At 34.9% G+C, this 20,423-nt stretch overlaps 1 protein-coding gene across 1 annotated transcript; it reads right to left on the reverse strand.

Annotated features, from left to right (window-relative positions):
- Positions 1 to 6,332: 6,332 nt before the first annotated feature.
- LOC129574314 (cytochrome P450 6a8-like) lies at positions 6,333 to 9,682 on the reverse strand. Its single transcript, XM_055456144.1, has 5 exons — positions 8,352 to 9,682; positions 8,016 to 8,281; positions 7,500 to 7,898; positions 6,861 to 7,106; positions 6,333 to 6,771 (listed from the first exon to the last, which is right to left on the reverse strand). The coding sequence occupies exons 1-5, from the start codon at positions 8,765 to 8,767 to the stop codon at positions 6,599 to 6,601; spliced, it is 1,500 nt and encodes a 499-aa protein (XP_055312119.1). The 5' UTR covers positions 8,768 to 9,682; the 3' UTR covers positions 6,333 to 6,598.
- Positions 9,683 to 20,423: the final 10,741 nt, after the last annotated feature.

Genomic DNA, 20,423 nt, shown 5'->3' on the forward strand with positions numbered 1-20,423 from the left:
AGTATTTGTTTTGGTCAAATTGGTCAAACACACATTTGGAGCATTTTGATGTGATTCCACTCAATGTCGACCAGTTAGACATTTCACAAAACAAATTGAAGCGATTGGATGTGACTTTATTGTCGCTCACATTGAATGGTTTTTCTAGTTTTTATGCAGCTGATAACGATTTCAAGAATACAGCTGAGATCATACAACATTTGGGACCTTTTCTAATCGATCTAGATCTTTCTGGAAGTTGTGTGGGAAAATTAAATGAAACTGCATTCAAAAATTATGAACATCTTAGTGCGCTTAGGCTACGACGCACTGATTTATCGATTGTTAATATTAAACCCTTTGGAACATTTTCGTTGTTGAAGTACCTTGATATATCCTACAACAACATGACCGAATTCAATTTCTCTACTCCGCATAAATTAATGACATTACAAGAAATTACCTTGAGCGAAAACCGTCTAACACAATTGGATGGTCTTAATAAGCGTACATATCCAGAAATCACTGAATTACATATTATGAATAACAAAATGAATTGCACGTATCTATCCAAGTTCAGAAAAAATTGGGAAGGACTGAATTTGATCGGAGATCCGTGCGGTGTATTCGAAAAAAAATGAAACTCAAAGCCAAAATGAAAGCAGCACAATGATAACCACTCTTCAAACTGTGCCACCTCCTTCGTATGCTGTTTCGATTGGTGTGTCTGCTTTAATCATCATCAATATTGTAGCCGTTGTTGTCTTCCTTCGTCTGAAATCATGTTCGAAAAACAGCGAACAAATGGAAGTTTCCTACCACCGAAATGGCAATGGCGAAGAGCTACAGCCAGAACCACAACCAGAGCCACTTTAAGCGTCAAACCAGGAAGATCCTATTTACGAAGAAAACGAAGAGCGAGAATGCCCCTATGACCATCTCAATCACATGCCAACATCAGCTGCAAACCCAAATTATGACAAGTTGGTCAACCGGGATCGTGCAACTCAACCTTAAAACGTAATTTACATTTTATGCGTATACTGATAATTTTTATACATTAGTTTTTTCAGTGTTGAGGAAATCGAGGTTTTTTCAAGCTTCATAGACGAGCAACATGAAATTCTTCCAATTTACATTTACAACACATGGATTGAAAAAAAAATTACTTGAAGAACAAACAACAAATCATCATAAAAATAAAATAAGAATTAGAGAATAAAACTATATTTACAAGAATAATCGAGTCACTGCAGCAACACAAATCAACATCAAGAATTTATTCGAATTTGTAAACGTGCCGAACTGAAACCGTTGCCGGAAGGAGGAGGAAAATGGAAATGTCAATGAAGAGGAAGCTACCGATGACTGACAGGATGACGAACAATCGAAGAAGAAGGGACGAGTTGGCCCACGAAGAGGTGATAGAAGTGGTCCACAGAAATGCGGCGCCAAAAATTATCAACTGCAAAAATAGCGCAACGAAAATGCAATGATAACGTTTGGAATCGTTGAAGCAGTTTAAAGAAAAACAAATCGATGTTGCCGACCATGGTTTGGATACTGTCAGCATAAAAATGGTCATCAACTTTAATATGCCTTTGTCGACTGATTTTTCATATAAAAGTCTATTTTTCGAGGAAAATTTCAAGAAATGTCGATTTTGGACCAAATTTATGGGCAAGTAGGTGTTCGGTTGTTCACAGGCTCCCATTATTTTTGCAAAAAAATGGCAGTTTGCCTTGATCGAAACCCCGAAAAATGCCTTTTTCGGGTACTTCCCGTACAAAAGTGTCATTTTTCAAGGTTTTTCAGGTCCTCAGTCGGAGGCTTATGGTACGAAATGGGTAGATCAGAATGGGCTCAAAATCAATTTGAAATTTTTTTTGGCTCTTACAGATCTTAATTATCTTGTCAACTTTTTGAGATAATTGGCGAACAAAAAGCTCGGACGCGAACGCGAACGCGGACGCGGACGACGCCATACGAACATCGCTATTTTACACATTTTTCATAGTAAACAACATGTTTTTGGGGGTAGATAGGTCTTGATCGATAGGATTTGATCCCATCTACATTGCCTAGTGTACAGATATGTGCTTTTTCAAGTTTGGCGTGACGTTATAGTGGTCCGAAAGAGGAGATGTCATGAAATTTTGGCTAGTAAAACCAATACTTTACCTAACAAACAAAGTTTGCGGTAAAGTAAAAATGTTAATTTTTAATCTTCACTTGAAATTTTCAAAAATTGACCCAGTCTCTCTCAGTCAATTGAATAATTATTTAACGAAAAAATATTCTAAACTCCTGTTTTCTCACTTGCAGGAATTTTTTTAAATGAAGATCGGGACGAGCGATTGTTTGCAAAGATGGAGCAACAAATAACCAAGCAGGAATTTTCGTTGAAAGGAATGGGCGATCGTGAGTGTACTTGGTAATCGTGACTGGACATTGGACAATCAACTCACTGACCAAACGGAAGGCTAGGGGAATATCACGCAATTTTTATTTGCAAAACTTATTTCTATCCCATTTATTTCATTGAAATCTAATGAAATCTGAGCTATTTCAAATATTTCGCAAAATCTGTATTATTCACTCATATTCACCATGTGCTGACGTCATTACCGCTTCAAAAATGCTGGAAGTGGGTTTTGGTGGATCCTCAGGATCGTTCAGAACTGCTCCCGGTTCTGGAAGTGGATCCTCAGGATGGGCCAGGGCATTGTCAAACCCAGTCTGGTCCATCCTGAAGATCCACCAAAACCCACTTCCAGAATCGGGAGCGGTTCTGAACGATCCTGAGATTCCGCCAAAACCCACTTCCCACTTTTCCCCTAGACGGAAGGTTCCTGAACAGCAAGGGAGGATTTCGTTCCAACGGGCCGGGGCCAGCAAAGTCGCACACAAATGGACGGAATTGATTCAGTTCGGAATAAATGAGAATCCAAATTATCCGTCGATTTCACCAACGCAATGCTAAGAAACTCAGGTAGGCATTATGAATTTCAATTTTTTTTAATGTCCAAAGTGTTTGAATTGGAAGTGACAATTATTCCTTTTTACTTAAAATATCGATTTTCTATATTGATTTTGATCAGATTAAAAATGATAAATAGTTTTAACTATTTTTTGTATAAACATATTCATTCGAAATAGCTGAAATTTCATTCGACTTCGAACCATTTTTGTATTCTTAATGTTCGGTTTTCAATTTTTTCGTTGTTAACATTTGTTCCCTTTTATTTTTTTCTAATTTTTTATTGTTTGAATTTTCATCAAAATTTGAAAAAACATATCGAAATTATAAACATTTGTCCCATTACGTTTCAATTAATTGTTCCAGATACGATGAAAATTCGCACAAAAAGACACCAAAATCAAATGCGAGCAAGGCGAAAATTCTAACTAAGGCATGGCGAGAATAACTTTAAAAAGGGTAAAAACTTCAATACACCATGAAAGGGTAGCAAACCGGGCAAGAAAATTGAATCCGATGCAAATACTAAAATTATAATTTAAAATGCGTAAATTGTTGTTTATCAATCGGTTCATAGTTTTAAGTTTTCTTTCTCCTGTCAAATTCAAACAAGTAAATTTCCGGAAAAAAAACTCGACGATTTTTTGAAAATAACTTTTTTCCATTATTTTGTTTTGATGTTTTGATGTTTTTCATCTTTAAATAAAAAAAATATTATTAAATTTACAATTTGTGTGGATCACAATCTGTATTTGTCTTTCTCCACGGTAGTCACAAATATTTATTTGTTTTATTTTCAATAACCGAAGCAAAATACCAGTGTATCAAAAATTGGAGAAGTCAATTAATTTCGACGAAAAAGTCCTTAATATGTAACCTTATTATTTGTTTTAACAAATGAAACCAATAAAATTTGATATAAATTTTATTCAATAAATAAAAAAAAACCGTTAGCTCATATACGCCCTTTATTATTATGCAATAATATGAAACATTGTTCGGCACTATGACCATCCAATATTTTCTCCAATTCATTCGTGCTATCGTTCAGGAGAAGAAAGAACTGTTTTCCGTTCGTTGTTATTTGAACCAAGATTTGCGATTGGAAAAGCAAATGAAAACTTCTCATTCCAATTTCGATTAAATGACTAGTATTACATAGTACGTGAAACAAAAAACTTGATTGAATCCTCCAAAAACGGGCTAGCGGTCATAAGTTCCCAAATCCATCCATCCATTCGTCCATCTATCCAATCATCCATCCATCCATTCAAATCTATGGATGGATGATTGGATGGATGGACGAATGGATGGATGGACAATGGATGTTGGATGGATCTTTAATGGATATTCAATGGATGTTCAATGGATATTGAGTGGATGGATTTATGGATGGATCTATGTACAAAAATTCGTATAACTGGAATTGAGGGCAAGTCTGGATATATCAACTTATGGATGGATGGATGGATGAATGGATGAATGGATGAATATTAGACAAATTTTTAACATCTCTGCTTGTCTGCCATAAGAACCAACGTATTTGGTGTAATAGTGAATAGAAGTGGCGCCGAAATGATATGAATTTTTGTAGCAACTTTAAGAATTATCAATACTTGTTGTTATTGTCATAAATTTCACAACAACAAAAAGTATTGATAGTTCTTTAAAATGCCGTAAATTGTAAATATATGTGTTTCGGCGCCACTTCTATTTTGTGCCGCTGATAAGAATAGGGTGATCAAATAGAGGCTATTAAAAATTAACTTAAATTGAACGATGCGAGCGCCCCCAATTTCAAAGGGCACATCAATGTAATTTTCAATTTCAAATTGGAACTAAACAGCGCGGCAATTCAAAATGTGACGAAATGTACTGTCACCAGCCGCCCTATGAGGGTGATTTTGTGTTTTAAATATTAAGTGATGGAAACATTTCTGACAATTAGGCTTAAATAGAATAACCTATGGATAGCAGAATCGCATGGGCCGAATGGAAAACTCGCTAACTCAAAAAAAATCGGGTAGATGACTTTTTCCCCCCGATTTTGACCTTACTTTTTTGGATGTTTTTTCTTCGTTTTTTTTTTTTCATTCAAAGGCTCTCGGAAATTTGTGCCATTTTTGACATTCCAATGCATTTAAGTCAGTAGGACGTCAATGCTGCTAATGACATTGGCGTTTTAGGCAAAAGCAACATAGCCGATTTCGGAGAGCCTTTGTCAATGCACGGGAAAGTATTTTTTTTCTTCACTCAAACATGTTTTGCCCAATTTTGAGTGAATATAAATATAACGATAGCTTTGGCGCTGATACGCGTAAGTGATTTCCCTACAATATGAACAAAACACACTTTAGCGGTATTTTTGGCTCTTAATATTTATGCTAAAATTTTCGTATTTGGCCAGGTGGTGTAAGTCTATGATCTCTCGGACCTGATAACCTGGATTTTCGAAATTGAGCCCAATATTTTCGAAATTCGAATTTATTTTCAAAAAAATTCATTAACCGTTTTAGAATTCATTTTCCGAAAAGTTTATTTTCGAAATTCTAAATCATTTTCGAAAATATATTTTTTTGACCTGAAACTCCTTTTCGAACGATTATATTTTCGAAAATCAACATTTCGAATTTTTTTCGATCTATGTTCGAAATTCTACTGAACTTAGAAGCTTTAGATAATGGTTTAAATTGTAGATGATTTTAATTGTAGATTGTCAAAGATGTTAGCACTTAAATTTGGATTGAGGATTGCACCATATTTTTTCCACCCCCGTTTTTCAAGATGATCTGTGATTTTGTCTATCTTTGACAAGAGAACTCTTTAGAGAAAAAAAACTAAAGAACACCCAAAACCGAGTTTACTTCGAACAACATCTACCGCTAACAGCAATTCGTACAGAAACAAGTCAGTGTAACAGTGTGGGGGAGCGAGACAAAAGCTGACAGCAAAGAATTTGGTTGTGTCAGTTTACATGTTCTTTGATTGGATTGCATTGTTATGCGCCAGAGTACCCTCTTTATTTTGACATTGGTTCTTCTGTCTAATTCAAGCCATTGCCACAATAGGATGACATTTGTTTAAACTAACTTTTGCTGGAAAAATTATTTTTGTTTTGTCTAATGTTGATGCTACGTGCGCGAATTACAAAAAGTTCAAATACATTTACATCCAAAAAGTGATTCAGAGTTTATTGTATGCTTTTTCGGATCGTCATCGAAGTACATAAAGTAGGAGGAAATTCACAACACATGGACAACTATTATAACTACGACGTATTTTGTTCTTGGGCTATACCTTTCCTTCCTTCCTTTTCTTCTAAAGTATTGTTCAGTCACCACAAATCGAACCATAAAAACAAAACAATCAAAAGTAATGAAAGATAAAAACTTTATTTCCTAACCATGACATTTATTGCCAATAAAATTAGTTTTTTTTCCCACAATAATCTCATCAAATGCAATGCAAACATAAACACTCTCAACGAAATCACAAAATAATTGTTCATCAAAAACTAATTTACGATTATTTGTGTGGTGTGATAATACAGAACTTTGATATTGAAGAAACACAAGTAATGATTAAATGACACACTATGTTTTTTCTGATAAAATGTAATTTCAACCCAAGCAATGGATATCACGTGACTTTGTTGACTTTGAGCCAAGTGCCGTTTTCTGGTGATAGAACGAGTTTTTTGGGCGAATATTTGATTGGAATTTGTGTTCGCGAGCAAGTAGAAAATTCAAAGTTTTGCAGCAAAATCGCGAGACCTATGCGGGCCTGCAACATTCCAAATCGTATACCGACACCTACAGTTTAAAAAAAAATTATTAATAATTATCATTTACAATAAAGATCTATGGTATCAATTTTTTTTTCTAACGGTTCTGCTGCTTACAGTTTCTCGGGCCATCTCCAAAGGGAATGAAACAGCATGATTGGCGCTGCTTAACCTGTTCAGGTGAAAACCGTGTCGGATCGAATTCCTCAGGGTTTTCATAGTAGTCTGGATCATGATGAATCGCATAAACGGGAACTAACACAAACATTCCTTCGGGGATTGTATAGTCTGAATTTGGAACTTTGTAGTTTTTAGTAGCGATTCGCGCCAAATTCGATGCTGGCGGATGCTTCCGTAGTGCCTCTGTAAAAAAAGGAAACGAGCGAGAAAAAAAATTATATGGGAAATTTTAAAAGCCTAAGTTCGAGCCTAATTTTAGAAAGAACTTTAGTTGAATATCAGAGCGGTTTCGAGCAAATTTCAGAAATTTTTTCAAAATTTAAATTTATCTCAAACTTTGTCGAACAAAATAGTTTGGAGGCAATTTTGCCTTGATTGAAACTGTTAGCGATTGAAATCTCGCCATTGATTACTCCAAAATTCCATAGGACGAATGGTTGTATCACTTATCACTAGAAAATCGGTTGGAGATTGTCTAAATCGTTGAAAGTTACATTTAAGGCTCATTTTTACTGAGAACTAAACCCCCCTCACCCGTCCATCCATGGATTATTTTAATGGTCCGTCACAACCTACCGTTAATAATTTGATCGACGTAAACCATGTCGTTGACAGCTTCATAGGTAAGTTGCCCGTTGTGTTTTTCTAAAACGGCAAAAATCTCTCGCCTAGCCTCGTCTTGAATGTGTTTATTTTTCTCCAATGCCAATTCATAAAGGCAATAAGTCAGCGTAGTGGACGAAGTCTCGAAACCGGCCAAAAAGAAGACAAATGCTTGTGCCGCGATTTCGTTGATCGTCAATCGGTCCTCTTCCTTTTTGGCATTTTTCAAATCAATCAAAAGGCTCATAAAATCGTTGCGTTGCACATTGTTATTTTCACGAAAAGCGACCGTCTCAGCGACAATCTTCAAAAAAAAGTCAGTGACATCTGTGTGATGGATTCGAATGCGTAGCAGCTTCGCTAAACTCTTACCTTAAATTTGTTAATGAAATAAAGTTTTGTATTTAATTTTATTCTTTCATTCGTAGTGGTGCTTCATTGTTTCAACTATTGCTTTATTGCAATAAAGCAATGCAAGAATTTTCTTACACGTGATAATCAGCATGCGTTCAAAAGCGCCGAGTTTCGGTTGGTCGAACACTTTTTTGCCCATTTGACGGAATTTCGCATTGGGATCTTTGAGACTATTACATTCAATACCAAATGCACACGTGCCAATGACATCGGTTGTAAATCGTCCCAGCCATTCATTGACCTCAATTTCGCAATCAACTTGAATCGTTTTATTGAGACATTCAACAAATTCATTTGCCACCGACACAATTGTACCGAACATGAATTTCATTTTCCCAGATCTTTTGGATGAAAAAAAAAAAACATCAGAAAAAATTACCAATAAATATATTACATGCAAGTCATATTTACGTGAATGTTGGCGTTAACTTTGATCGTAACGGTCGCCATTTCTCATAGTCCACATTGAACAAGTGCGCTGATAACGGATCGTGTTTTTCATTGTAGAATGTGCCGCGATTTTGAAAATATTGAAAATCTTTGATAAAAATATGCCGGATTAAATCTAAGTCATTGACCAATAGCACTGGACTCAAAAAGAAATAGATGCCAAGCATTGGAGCATCTTGTTTACGTTCACGATAGAATGTGGCCAATCGCTGTGATAAATGATCTTTACGTTGAATCACTTGTAAATTTCCAAACGGAAATTTTGGCACAACAAACGGCACACCATTCCGTTTCCAATAATTAAACTTTCGCTTCACATAGAAAAATGCCAAACATATTAATGCAGTCAACCAAAAAATTGAACATGAAAAATCCATTGTTGTTTATTTGTTTGTTTCACTTGCTATTTTATCTGTTCACCTTCAATATCACACTATTCTTATTTTTATTTTCATTCGATTTGGTTATTTATAAATAGAACTGTTCGCAAACACAATCACTGTTACACTGTGCCTACAACACAACAAACGCTCAGCTGAGAGTGCCAGTTGTTCATGTTGAAATGAAATTCAGCAGATCATTGCGTGTTACTAAACAACAAATCACGCTGTGCGTCTGTGTGCGCTAATCTGAATCAAACGCAGTATCACATACATGCACACTTTGACCTCATAAATACAGCTGCTAACACACACATAATTGTCAAATATACGAGGCGTAGATAAACACACAAAGAAACAAATTCAAAACCAGTTTAGCTTTGAAATCATTCTAAATTATCTTGTTATGTTTTTTGCTCTTCTTCTTCAAACTGCACAATGCACACATACACGCGATTCGGAATGATTGACAAAAACATGAACACACTTCGCATACTAATATCTTATCATTGCGATCGTTAACACACGCTCAGAATGCTCGGTTAAAAAAAAGCCGATTCAATTTTTTTCTACTCTATTCGTACCAATCACCCATGACTATTACGTTGTTACTTTTCAACGGTGAGGATTTAGACGAGCAAAATGAGCAATGGTTCACGTTAATTATATTGCAGCGTCACGGTTGTAAACGGATATCATTATATTCTTCATCTCTTTTTTATATATTACCGCTTTTTCGTCTCATCTATACGCTTGCAACGATTATATCTGTAAGAAAAATGTATAGTTATTTCTATTCGTTGGCACTTGGCTTGGGTCACTGTTTAATACTAGAGCCATACACTGATATCACACTCAATTCAAGTAACTTACTCGAGCATGTACTCGAGTTATATACGTACACAGTGTGGCTGCACAATCTTTGGTAGAATGACTTATATTATTGGTATAATGACTCTATATGCACACTTATGTAATGACTTTTGTATATGAATCCATATTTTATGATTTCAATTCTTTTTATTCATATCAACGAATACGTTATAAATTTACTTCCAGCGATTAAGTTCCCATCTGAAATATAAACACAAATTTGCCCGTTCTCTTAATAATTCATTTTTAATCCATTATGACTGATAATCTCGATAAATAAACCATATTCACTCCGTTTAGTTTTTATCTGAAATGTCCACACGTCGCATATAGTACGTAATTTACTAATAAAGTGTGCCATGTTTTTGTTGTTTTCATTAAAACCTACAGTTTGGACTTGTGAACAATGACATGAATTTTTTCATTTGATAATTCACTGTTTGATCTTAAACTATTCCGCTATGACTTCTGCAATAACGTTTTAGAGACGTTTCAGATTACCATTTAGGCAAATTTAAAGTATGATAAAAAAGACATTTGTTTATTATTTTGAAGAAGAATAATTTCTTTGCGTAAATGGATATATCGGCTTTCAAATACACCCATATGAGATTGGAGAGGTGACGAGCGTAAGTATTCAAAGGATCCATCCAAACCATTGCTTTATTTGAGGCAACACATTTCATAGCTATCAGATATCTTGTAGTTAGCTACAGATAGCCTATAGAGAGCAATATATAATCGCCTGTACTTCGAACCGTGCTTCGGAACACATTGCTTGAGAAGAGATTTTTATTCGTCAGTGTGTTTTCTCTATTTTTGTCTTTTGCACTAATTGTACGGTTGTACACAACAATGTGCGAGAATACAAAATTTTAGAATTTTTTTATTTAGAGCTTCATTTTGGACAAATTTTTGACAATTTTAAACAATGTATTTGATTAGACTTATTCGCATTTTCTGGGTAAACCATAGGGAATCCCAAATTATGAATATGTTTTCGTTATCTTTTCGTTTGGCAAGTCAAAATTAAGCAAGTCAATCAAAATTGGATTTATGTTTATGCGATAAATCGTGTAATTTGAAATAAAACAATGATTTGGTCAATACTATTACCCGATGTTCGAATCTGTCAAATATATGCGTCAACTTTGAAACAATAAAAATTACAGGATATTTTAACGTCTTTACACGATTTGTCGCATAAATCCTATGTTGATTGATCTTGCTGTGTTGTTTTTATAAAAACAAATATACTTTTTTTAGTGTGTTAAAGTACTCATGGTTCTGGGAAAAATTAATGCACTAGAGTGTTAACTAAGCAAAGCAGCATCAGATTCTCTATTGATGGCACCATCCAGATCTCTCCCATACATTTCCATTCCACAATGTACCAAACTAAAACGAAACGTGTGTATTTTATTGTTATAATCAGTCACACAGTGTACCTGCACTGGTCTAAGAGGTCATAACAAATTGGTGACCGGTCATATTTTCCTCGGTCATAACTTCCCCCATACAAAGTGAATGGAGAATTTATGGCCGAAATATGGGGGAAAATAATTCCATTTGAGATTTGGACATAACTTCCCCATCGAAAAAAATTTGGTTTGAGAAAATATGTCCAAAAATAAAAAGAAATTATATCCAAATGCGTATGGACATAATACGACCATCTAGCCCTTTGAAATAAAAATCCTCGTTATTTTTATTTAAAATCTATCGATTTCAAGTAATTTTTATGATACACTTCGGTAGAGAACGAACCGACCGGAATTTTGGAAATCGGAAAATTGATTTGAATTCAATTTAACTACAATTTATTGAAACACTGTTTTATTTAACCCTCTAATGCATTAATTTTTCCCAGTACTCCCAGTACTGGTACTTGGTTGATTTTTGGCCATAGATATTTAAAAAAATATTCATAATCCTAGATTCCTCATGGTTCAGTCAGGAAAGGCGAATGACATAAATCAGAGAACAATCAAATGCATTGTTTAAAAGTGTCAAAAATGTGTCTAATTTGAAGTTCGAATAATTTATTTTGTCAAATTTTTGTTTTTGCACACATTTTTGTTTATAACTTAAGAATCAAACTATATAGACAAATATTGCCAAAGACAAAAATAAAGAGAAAACATTGACGAATAAAAAGTTCTTTTGAAGCAATGTAATCCGATGTACGGTTTACATTCTACAGGCATTCAAATATTGCCCGTCTAGAGGCGGTTGTATGCATTAGAGGGTTAAAACTAGCCGTCCAGTATTCTTCTGTGTATTTAGCGCAGTCAATGACAGATAGCTGAAGATATATGCTGAGCATAGAAACTCAGTAAGCTGAGATTGGGACATTTTGACTTTATGACGTGTAGTCCATACAAATTTATGATGGCACGCATACAATTTCTTGCATTTCATCATGCATTTATATGGACTACACGTCATAAAGTCAAAATTTCCCAATCTCAGCTTACTGAGTTTCTATGTTCAGCATATATCCTCAGCTATCTGTCATTGACTGATTTAACACCATCACTTTCAGGCGCTTCGCGCGCCTCGACTTTTGGACAAATATTTTCAATATTTTTTTGATGGTTAAATGGTTCTTTCGTACCAAAATGGGGAAATGATTTATCAAAATGGGGAAATGATTTACCGACCAAATTTTAGTCTAAAAATAGAATAGAAAGCATTCTATTACGAAATTTTTCAGAAAATCTAAGAAAAATGTGTTGCATTTTAATAAATTTCTCAAACTTCCCTAACAACAATTTACGTTAGAAGATTTGGTTTGAAAATAATCAAAAAATCAATTTTTTATTAATTTGATTATACATTATTTAATTTAATCTCTATTGAACTCTCGCTTCGTTTCAAATTTAAATATTTACAGTTAGCTCTTAAGTTTTGTACACTTTGAAAAGTTCATTTTTGAATTCAATCATCTTGGTTTTTTGCAGTTGCTTTGCTGGAAGTGTCTATTAAACATTTTGATTTCTATTTTTATTTTTACACGACTTCTCGTATGGGAAACCAAAGAAACAGACCACTCCTACTATAGGAAAGAATTAAGCAAAAAGAGAAGGCAATATTTGTAAAAGGGAAAAGGGAAAGAGGAAGATAAGCTCTTTGTGGCGGAAGTTCAGGCATGTCCCTATTTGCCATAAACACTCTGTTTATGGCACATAAGGGCATGCCTGAGATTCTACTACCACCCACAAAAATTATAAGTTATAATGGTTTGTATGAATGGTATAGTATTTGTGAAAGGGTCATTTTTTAATTCAATCGACTTAGTTTTATTCGTTTGCAACTAGATGCTGTTGAATGTATGTAAAAAAACAATATATGAATAACCCATATTCCAATTAAAGAAAAATATTTTCAATTTAGATTAAACAATCTAACGTCTGTGAATTCATAATAATAAGAAAAAACCAAATGTTAATGTTTGGTGTTCACGTTTATTGTGAAAAAATACGTCATAATATAGAACTGATTGATTTAAATGAGTAAATAAAAGTTGAAAAGAAGATAATTATGAAATATGTTTCGTATAATATGTTATCAAATCTGGTTGGATTTCTTTGTGAATACAAAATGAATGAATCTTTTCCACATGGAAATATCGTTTGACTCCTTTCGATTGTTACTTTTTCGCACGTCCATGTCGTGAGTAAAAGTATTGTAATCACTCTAAAACCTAGGTACCCCGAAAAACCATTTTTCTATCCATTTTCTACACCAAAAAGCACGATACATTGGTTATTTTGCTATGTTAATGTGGGTGTGTCGTACCCTGTAGGCCTTACGCAAAAATTTGTTAGCACGATTGCTCAAATACCAGAATAGGAAACGAAATTCTGCAAGTACCAAACGTTTGTGCTTCGTTAGACTTGGAAACCATTAAATTTCCAGCCACCCCAGATGTACCCTAGAATACCTAGCCTATGAAAAACCTTCAAAGAATCGAACTTTTGTTCGAGAGGTACCCAAAATAGGCTACCCAGGTGGATTTTATCACTCCCACTCAGTTTATTTCATCAAAATAATAGGGGCGCAGGAACAACCTAGAACCCGCTAACCCACCTTTTTTTCGTATCCAATCGGTATTGAATAGTGATTCTGATAGCGAATGTGATTAAAAATTGTGAATTGATGCGCCTCTGAAGTCTCATTTATTCTCAACAATGTGGATTTTCCCGAGTTGGAAGAGGATGGATTTTACTACGAAATCGGAGACTTGTGTGAAACTACAAAGAATACAGATCTAGAATCAATCACAAATCAAATTGTTGGAACAGAATTCTTAAATGATTTGACAATCGATATGTTCATTATAAAGTACAAGTAAACCCCGCGTGCCATCCTCCACTTGTATTAGTTTTACATTGAAGGGCGCTGCACGCACCTTAACATTCATAATATAAATTTAATGCGAGTGGAGGCGCCCTATGAAAAATGGCATAGATTGCTCGTGCTACGGTTAACTCGTACTTTGGTGAACGCAAACAGAACCATACCATTCAATATGCATCCCGGAATCACAATGTGTATGGAATGCATAAAATAAAGCGCCATCTGTGCCATGATTCTTTGGTTCGTATAAGTCCAATGTATTCAATTTGATCGCTCGAAAAACGTTCAAACGTTCAACATAATCATCCCATATAGTATTGCATAGTTCATTTTCCATAGACTTGGTGGCGCTTATATTGTGACAAACGTCAAAGCATAGGATTGTATACATTACATATTGTGATTCCGTGCATCCAGTCTGCTATGGACAAAAACAAGAGCGATACAAACGACTTCTAGCCGAACGAGACGATCTGCAAATAACATATCAGCGACCGGGCCAGCTTTCTTGGCCATTACACCACAGTTCACTATACAGTCTACACGGGGAGGGCAATCATGGCCTGTACCCCGGAGCACAGCATCATTTCATCGAACCGGCAACATTGCAACCAGATGGATGTTCCTGTGGCATTTTCTCGATTGCATACGCCACATCCATCATTTTGGGACACAACCCTGCAACATACCATCTAAAAATCAATCAGCACGAAACAGAAAATTCAAAAAAGACTAGCGAACTACGAAACCACATCAAAAGAATATACGAAACAAACTACAGCTGTTTCCACAATAAATAATACACACATTTTTGTTTTTGTTAAAGTGTTTGGATACTTGTTTTCAAGTGCTGCATCGCAATAATGACCAATTGATTTCGATTTGGTAACTTTTGTCTAATTTCATCAAAAGAGAAACGATAAAAATCAGTTCGTTCAACTTGCTTATTAAACATTTTGTCGAGATAGCTTATTATTTCCGTCCACATTTTTTGATTTAATTAAAACCAAAGTTCATTCTCCAAATATTTGACTGATTTGCAGTTCTTCGATTAAAGTTCAGTTTTTTTAATACTTGATTATTTTGCATTTTTGAAAGAGAGTTAAATCTTATGCCAAAAACTGCGTAGAAAATAAGAAGTTGAATAAAGTTTCAGTATTCAGACGACAATAAAGACAATCAGACGTTTCATTTCATTTGAATACCCAACATCAAGCTTCTCGGAATCATAATACAATTTTCCATAAAATACATGAACGTACTGTTGTTTTTTTCTGAAAATTCTTATAAATTTCCTAGGCAAAATCTGAATAAAAGCTGAACGCTATGAAAACGGTGCGGAAAAGTTCGTCTTACGGAGGTAAGACTATTTATTCTGTTTGGAGACTATTCAGCATATGAACCAAGCGATTCCACAAATAAAACATAAACATTTTTGGAAAAATTCTTCAAAACATATTCTATTTGGTTAAGAACAGTTAGAATAAGAACAGTTAGCACGTATTGAGCGTTAATTAAAAACCAACAGTTGATAGCCACTGTTGACAAGCAGCGGCTATATTGCATAATATCACACCAGGTATCCAGTACAAAAAAAGATGAAACGAAAGAGTAGGATAATTGTCAGCCTTGCCATGACTCCTATGTTCGGTCAATAAAATAAAAGGGAAGGCATTTCCCCATTTTTCGATAAATCAATTCCCCATTTTGGTACGACATTTCTACATCAACCTTTTTTGATGACCGCTCCTAAAAGAACTCACCAATTGTTGCACTTCAATATTCATGGATGACATCCATATAACTTATTTTTCATGAATTCAAACAACCTAATTTCACATATGAATCATTATGTTTTTTATTATTTTGGATATACATTTCGTTCAATTTTGGTTTGTTAGTTTCAAGACCACACAATCAATCGCCAACCAACAAATTAAAATCGATTTCCATCAATCAAAATGTCTACAATGTCAGTGATTTCAGTTTGATTCTTTTCTTTTCGTTGTTGTTCTCCTTTTGTTTTTGTTCCGTCGCGATAAAAAGATTTTAAATAAGAATTCAAGTCCAAAATTAGTTGAAAATTAAATTTGGTGTTTCGAAAAACATGTTCGAACATTTTCGAAAATCAAGTTCGAAAATGTTCAAAAATCAAATTTCGTGTAAATTAAATTCTGTTTTTCAAAAATAGATTTCATGAACGTAATTTCTCGCTACATTTCTCATTACGTTCATTCATAATCGCTATAATGCAACGTTGCCGAAACCTGTACGTTCTTGTTCGCTTACTACGCACTTCTTTTCTACGGTGAAGCAGACTGATTTGTTGATGTGTATAACAATACGGGTAAAACACCGGCGCTCCGAGGTTTTCATACAAACTTCCCATGTAGACGATCCGAAACAGGCAAAAATCAAAAAAAAAAGTTTAAATCTTTCTCATACAGTATTTTTTGTGCCCAATCCATTGGTGTTATAGCCATATCGAAATTCGCGCTCCTTATCACTTAATTTGCATCATGTGATAAATGTGACTGACGTCATCAATAGCTCGGGAATCAATTGAAATGAAACACACGAAAAAGTATTCGAGTAACGAAACAATGTGATACAGATCCTTTCATATGAAACAATGCGAGAGGATTCGTTCATATCGAAACTGCAGACAAAAAATCTATCAAAACGGAACACCGCAAAGCGAAATACTTAAAACGGCACATGCTATGTTTCATTCTTACGGATTCCTTTTCCATGTTCCATTTAAATTGATTGCTTTATTTTTGTTTCGAATCTGTGTATTGTTTATTTTATTTATTTATTTATTACGGAGCCTACATTTATGCCAATATGTGTTCCCAGCAAGCTGAGAACATGCTGGTCAGCGACTCAATACGGAATTCCGCCCATGGTGCGTCTTTTGCAAAGAGAATACAGTCAGGGGAGGGATGATATAAAAGTGAGGCTTTCATACCAGAATTGGGTCCGGAAAACCATGGTAAAACCGGCCTGGTTCTGGAAAACCAGGGGAAATACAATGATGATGAGTTTTTGCAATTAAAGTACGTTAACATCAATGAGAAAAATCAAATGAAAAGTCAAACTTAACCTAAATTGGATAAGAAATTTCATAAGAATGATCCGAGTATTTTACTATTTGAAAAATATCTAAAAATTTACTGCGTGGAACGTAACAGATGCTTTAGGTTATTTTTAAACGCGACTAGAGATTCAGAATTTCTAATTTCGACCGATATACTATTCCAAAAATTGATTGCAGACAAACTAAATGCGCGAGTATCAAATGCAGTACGCGGATTGAAATTCATGCGAAGATTATCTGGATAACGTGACGATTCACCATTACGAACAAACATGCGATTCAGATACTCAGGCGAACAATTCGACAACTGCTTGAATATCAAGACTGCTGATTGCAGTTTTGCTCTGCTCTCAGGAGTCAATCCACTCAAACGCTTACGATATTCAGTAACATGATCATTACGTTTTAATCCGTAAATGTATCGAATCTTGTCGTTATAAGCAACAAGATCACGGTGCACCTGGTTTTGGGTGCTGTGGGCGCCCCATCCGTATGTTACCATATTTCCATAATCCATTATGGGATCAATCAGAGCTACAGCCATATCACGTTTCATGATGGCCTTTCATATTTTCAAACACATTGAGAGTATCATTGAAGTAAAGGGAGAAGAAAGTTTGGCCGAAGTTACTACCTTGCAACACTCCATTATTAATTGAAACAAAGTTTGACTCTTGATCGCCGACTTTAACTTTTTGCTGAATGTTACTATAAATTGATTTAATTAATTTAACCGCGCTATTTGAAAAACCATACGATTTGAAAAACCATACAAACTTTTAAAAGAGCATCATGAGGAACTGACGGAAACGCGCTTTTAATATCAAGAGCTAAAAGAATTACTAATTTTTTACGATTCAATGACGATCTGATACTCTCCGATATGTTCAATAGTGAGGTGGTACAACTATCCCGACGAGAAATTAGCGGAATATCGCATTGCGACTATTCTACGTATAGTCGCAATACGAAAAAGTCCGTCGAACACTCGCCAACTTCACGTTGGTTGTACGAAGTTTCAAGTCGAAATGTCACACTCGATCCAGTTACAACTTCACATTTATCGCAGCGCGAATAGTCGCAGGGTATTCAGCGATTACATTTTGCGGCAACTTTTATTGTGGATACCTATTCGCATTGCGAATATCCGCACTCAAAAACGGATATCTGACGGATAGTCGACGTACACCTATTTTACCGCAAATTTCTCGTCGGGTATGATTTTTTCTAAAACCAGATTGCCGTTCGTGAAGAATAGCATTTGATTCTATATAACCAGTGACCTGGCTATTCAATAGAATCGCGAAAATCTTGGGGATGACTGAGATTATGCTGATTGGTCTGTAATCGGAAATTGATTGGGGACTTGTTACTTTATTAAGGCGTTTAATAATGACTTTATTCCAATCGGCTGGATATACGCTATGAGAAATACAAAAATTAAAAATGTAAACAATATGCTGGGCAATTGAAGGCATAATTAGTTTGAGGAATTTAAGAGGAATGCCGTCGTCACCAATTGCATTACTCTTAATTTGTTGAAAAGCAAAACGAAATTGATCAATGGTTTAATCGTGAAACGAGAAATTGGAATTAATATTAGTGGGAAGTGACAAATTGCCTAAATCGGCCACGTGAGAAGCGTGAATTGACGCAAAGAAACCATTGATGCCATCCAGATTGAAATTATCGAGGATTTCAGAATCATTTCTGTCATCCTTGCTTGTTTTGCAACAACCAAGTGACTCAATAACACCCCATTTAGAACGAATGGAATTAGCGTTATTAAAACTCTCAATTGTCGACTTTTTTTTACTACTGTCAATCAGTGACTTTACTCTATTGGCTTTTTCCTTATAGATGTCAATCAACCGTTGATGCGTATCAGCATTACGAGAATTGTCTTTCTTACAATTATCGTATGCAGTTTTTCTATCATCCATGGCACGTTTAATGTCATTAATAAAACCAGTGCTTGGGAGTGTCTCATGTTCATTCCAACAGCATCATATAGATCCAAAATTTCAATCAATTTGAAAATTTTTCTTCGTTAAGTTTTTGTGTCCAGCCTTATGTACTATAGGGAGTTTTTCCTTACTTCTATGAAATGAAACACTTTTTTCTAAGTGTTTTTATTTTATTTTCAAATTGATCAAATGAGGCACAAGCAGAGCTATGTCTTGCTTGGCTTGTGAGTTACAGAAGACTAAATTCTAGAGACACATTTTTTCCCTAGCTTAACTAATTGTTTTTCTTATCAATATTCTGCAAAATAGTGGGGAAGGCATATTGACCAATGAAATGAGATAAGTAGGTAAAAAGGGATGGGTTTGCACTTGACAAGGTATTAGGAATGTGAACCATCAATTCGGCTTAAAGTTCCGAATGGTATGGAAGGTAGACGAAAGAAAAAGGGATTAACATATGCTTATTGTTTTGAGTGCACATTTTGGGCACAAAGTGGTACCATAATGTCGGGTACGTCGGGAATTACCCAGAAAAGGAAGTCAGTTTATGACGAAAATGCATCAGTTTTATTGCCTAACGTGGTACGTAGCTGAACTGCGCACGCATGTTTGTTGATGTTATACTGTATGGGGGAATTCCAAATGCAATTAGGAAATGAAAAAGACAAGAAAGTGGAAACGAGACGAAATTAATAAAAATTATTGGGGATGCAGACAAATATTGAAGTCTGCAACAAAAAACAGAAATGCATTTTTGGTGCTCGACGCATATTTCATTCATGCGAAATGGTACCATATATAATCATAAAGCAGTTCGGTACAAAATATGAATCGTGTAGTCAATTGAACGCAATGGCAGTGCCAATATTGCTACACTACGCAAACTATTATTGTTGAACAAACCATTTTTGAAACCCTTCCAGCTCTAAACCGAGGACAAGAACAAGAAAAAGAGAAAGAAGTGTTTCAAATAATTTTGAGATCTCACCCAAAATTATTATAAATCAATTGATGCCGGTTGTATTTTGAATCTCAACATTTCCGACAATATTTTGAACAAATTCGAATGACATTGAGGTCATTGATTTATTAAAAATGGTCGATCGGAATATTTATTAATGGCATTTTTCGTATTTCAGAAGGATATGGTTTTCAAATTCACCCATTTTATCAGTTTCAAGCATTTTCTCAAGCGAGTGTAAATGACATAATCGAATGTGTTTTATGGCAACCAGTCAATGGAAAAATCCAATAAAATGATGACTATAATTTTTGTTAAACATTTTCGAAACGACATTGAGGCAACCGCAAGAGATATATCAACTATTGCAAAAAAACACATTTTCTTTTC

Source organism: Sitodiplosis mosellana, unplaced genomic scaffold (genome assembly GCF_009176505.1).
Source record: "Sitodiplosis mosellana isolate CC-2019 unplaced genomic scaffold, AAFC_SMos_1.0 Smas_scaffold_6162, whole genome shotgun sequence".
Lineage (NCBI taxonomy): Eukaryota > Metazoa > Arthropoda > Insecta > Diptera > Cecidomyiidae > Sitodiplosis > Sitodiplosis mosellana.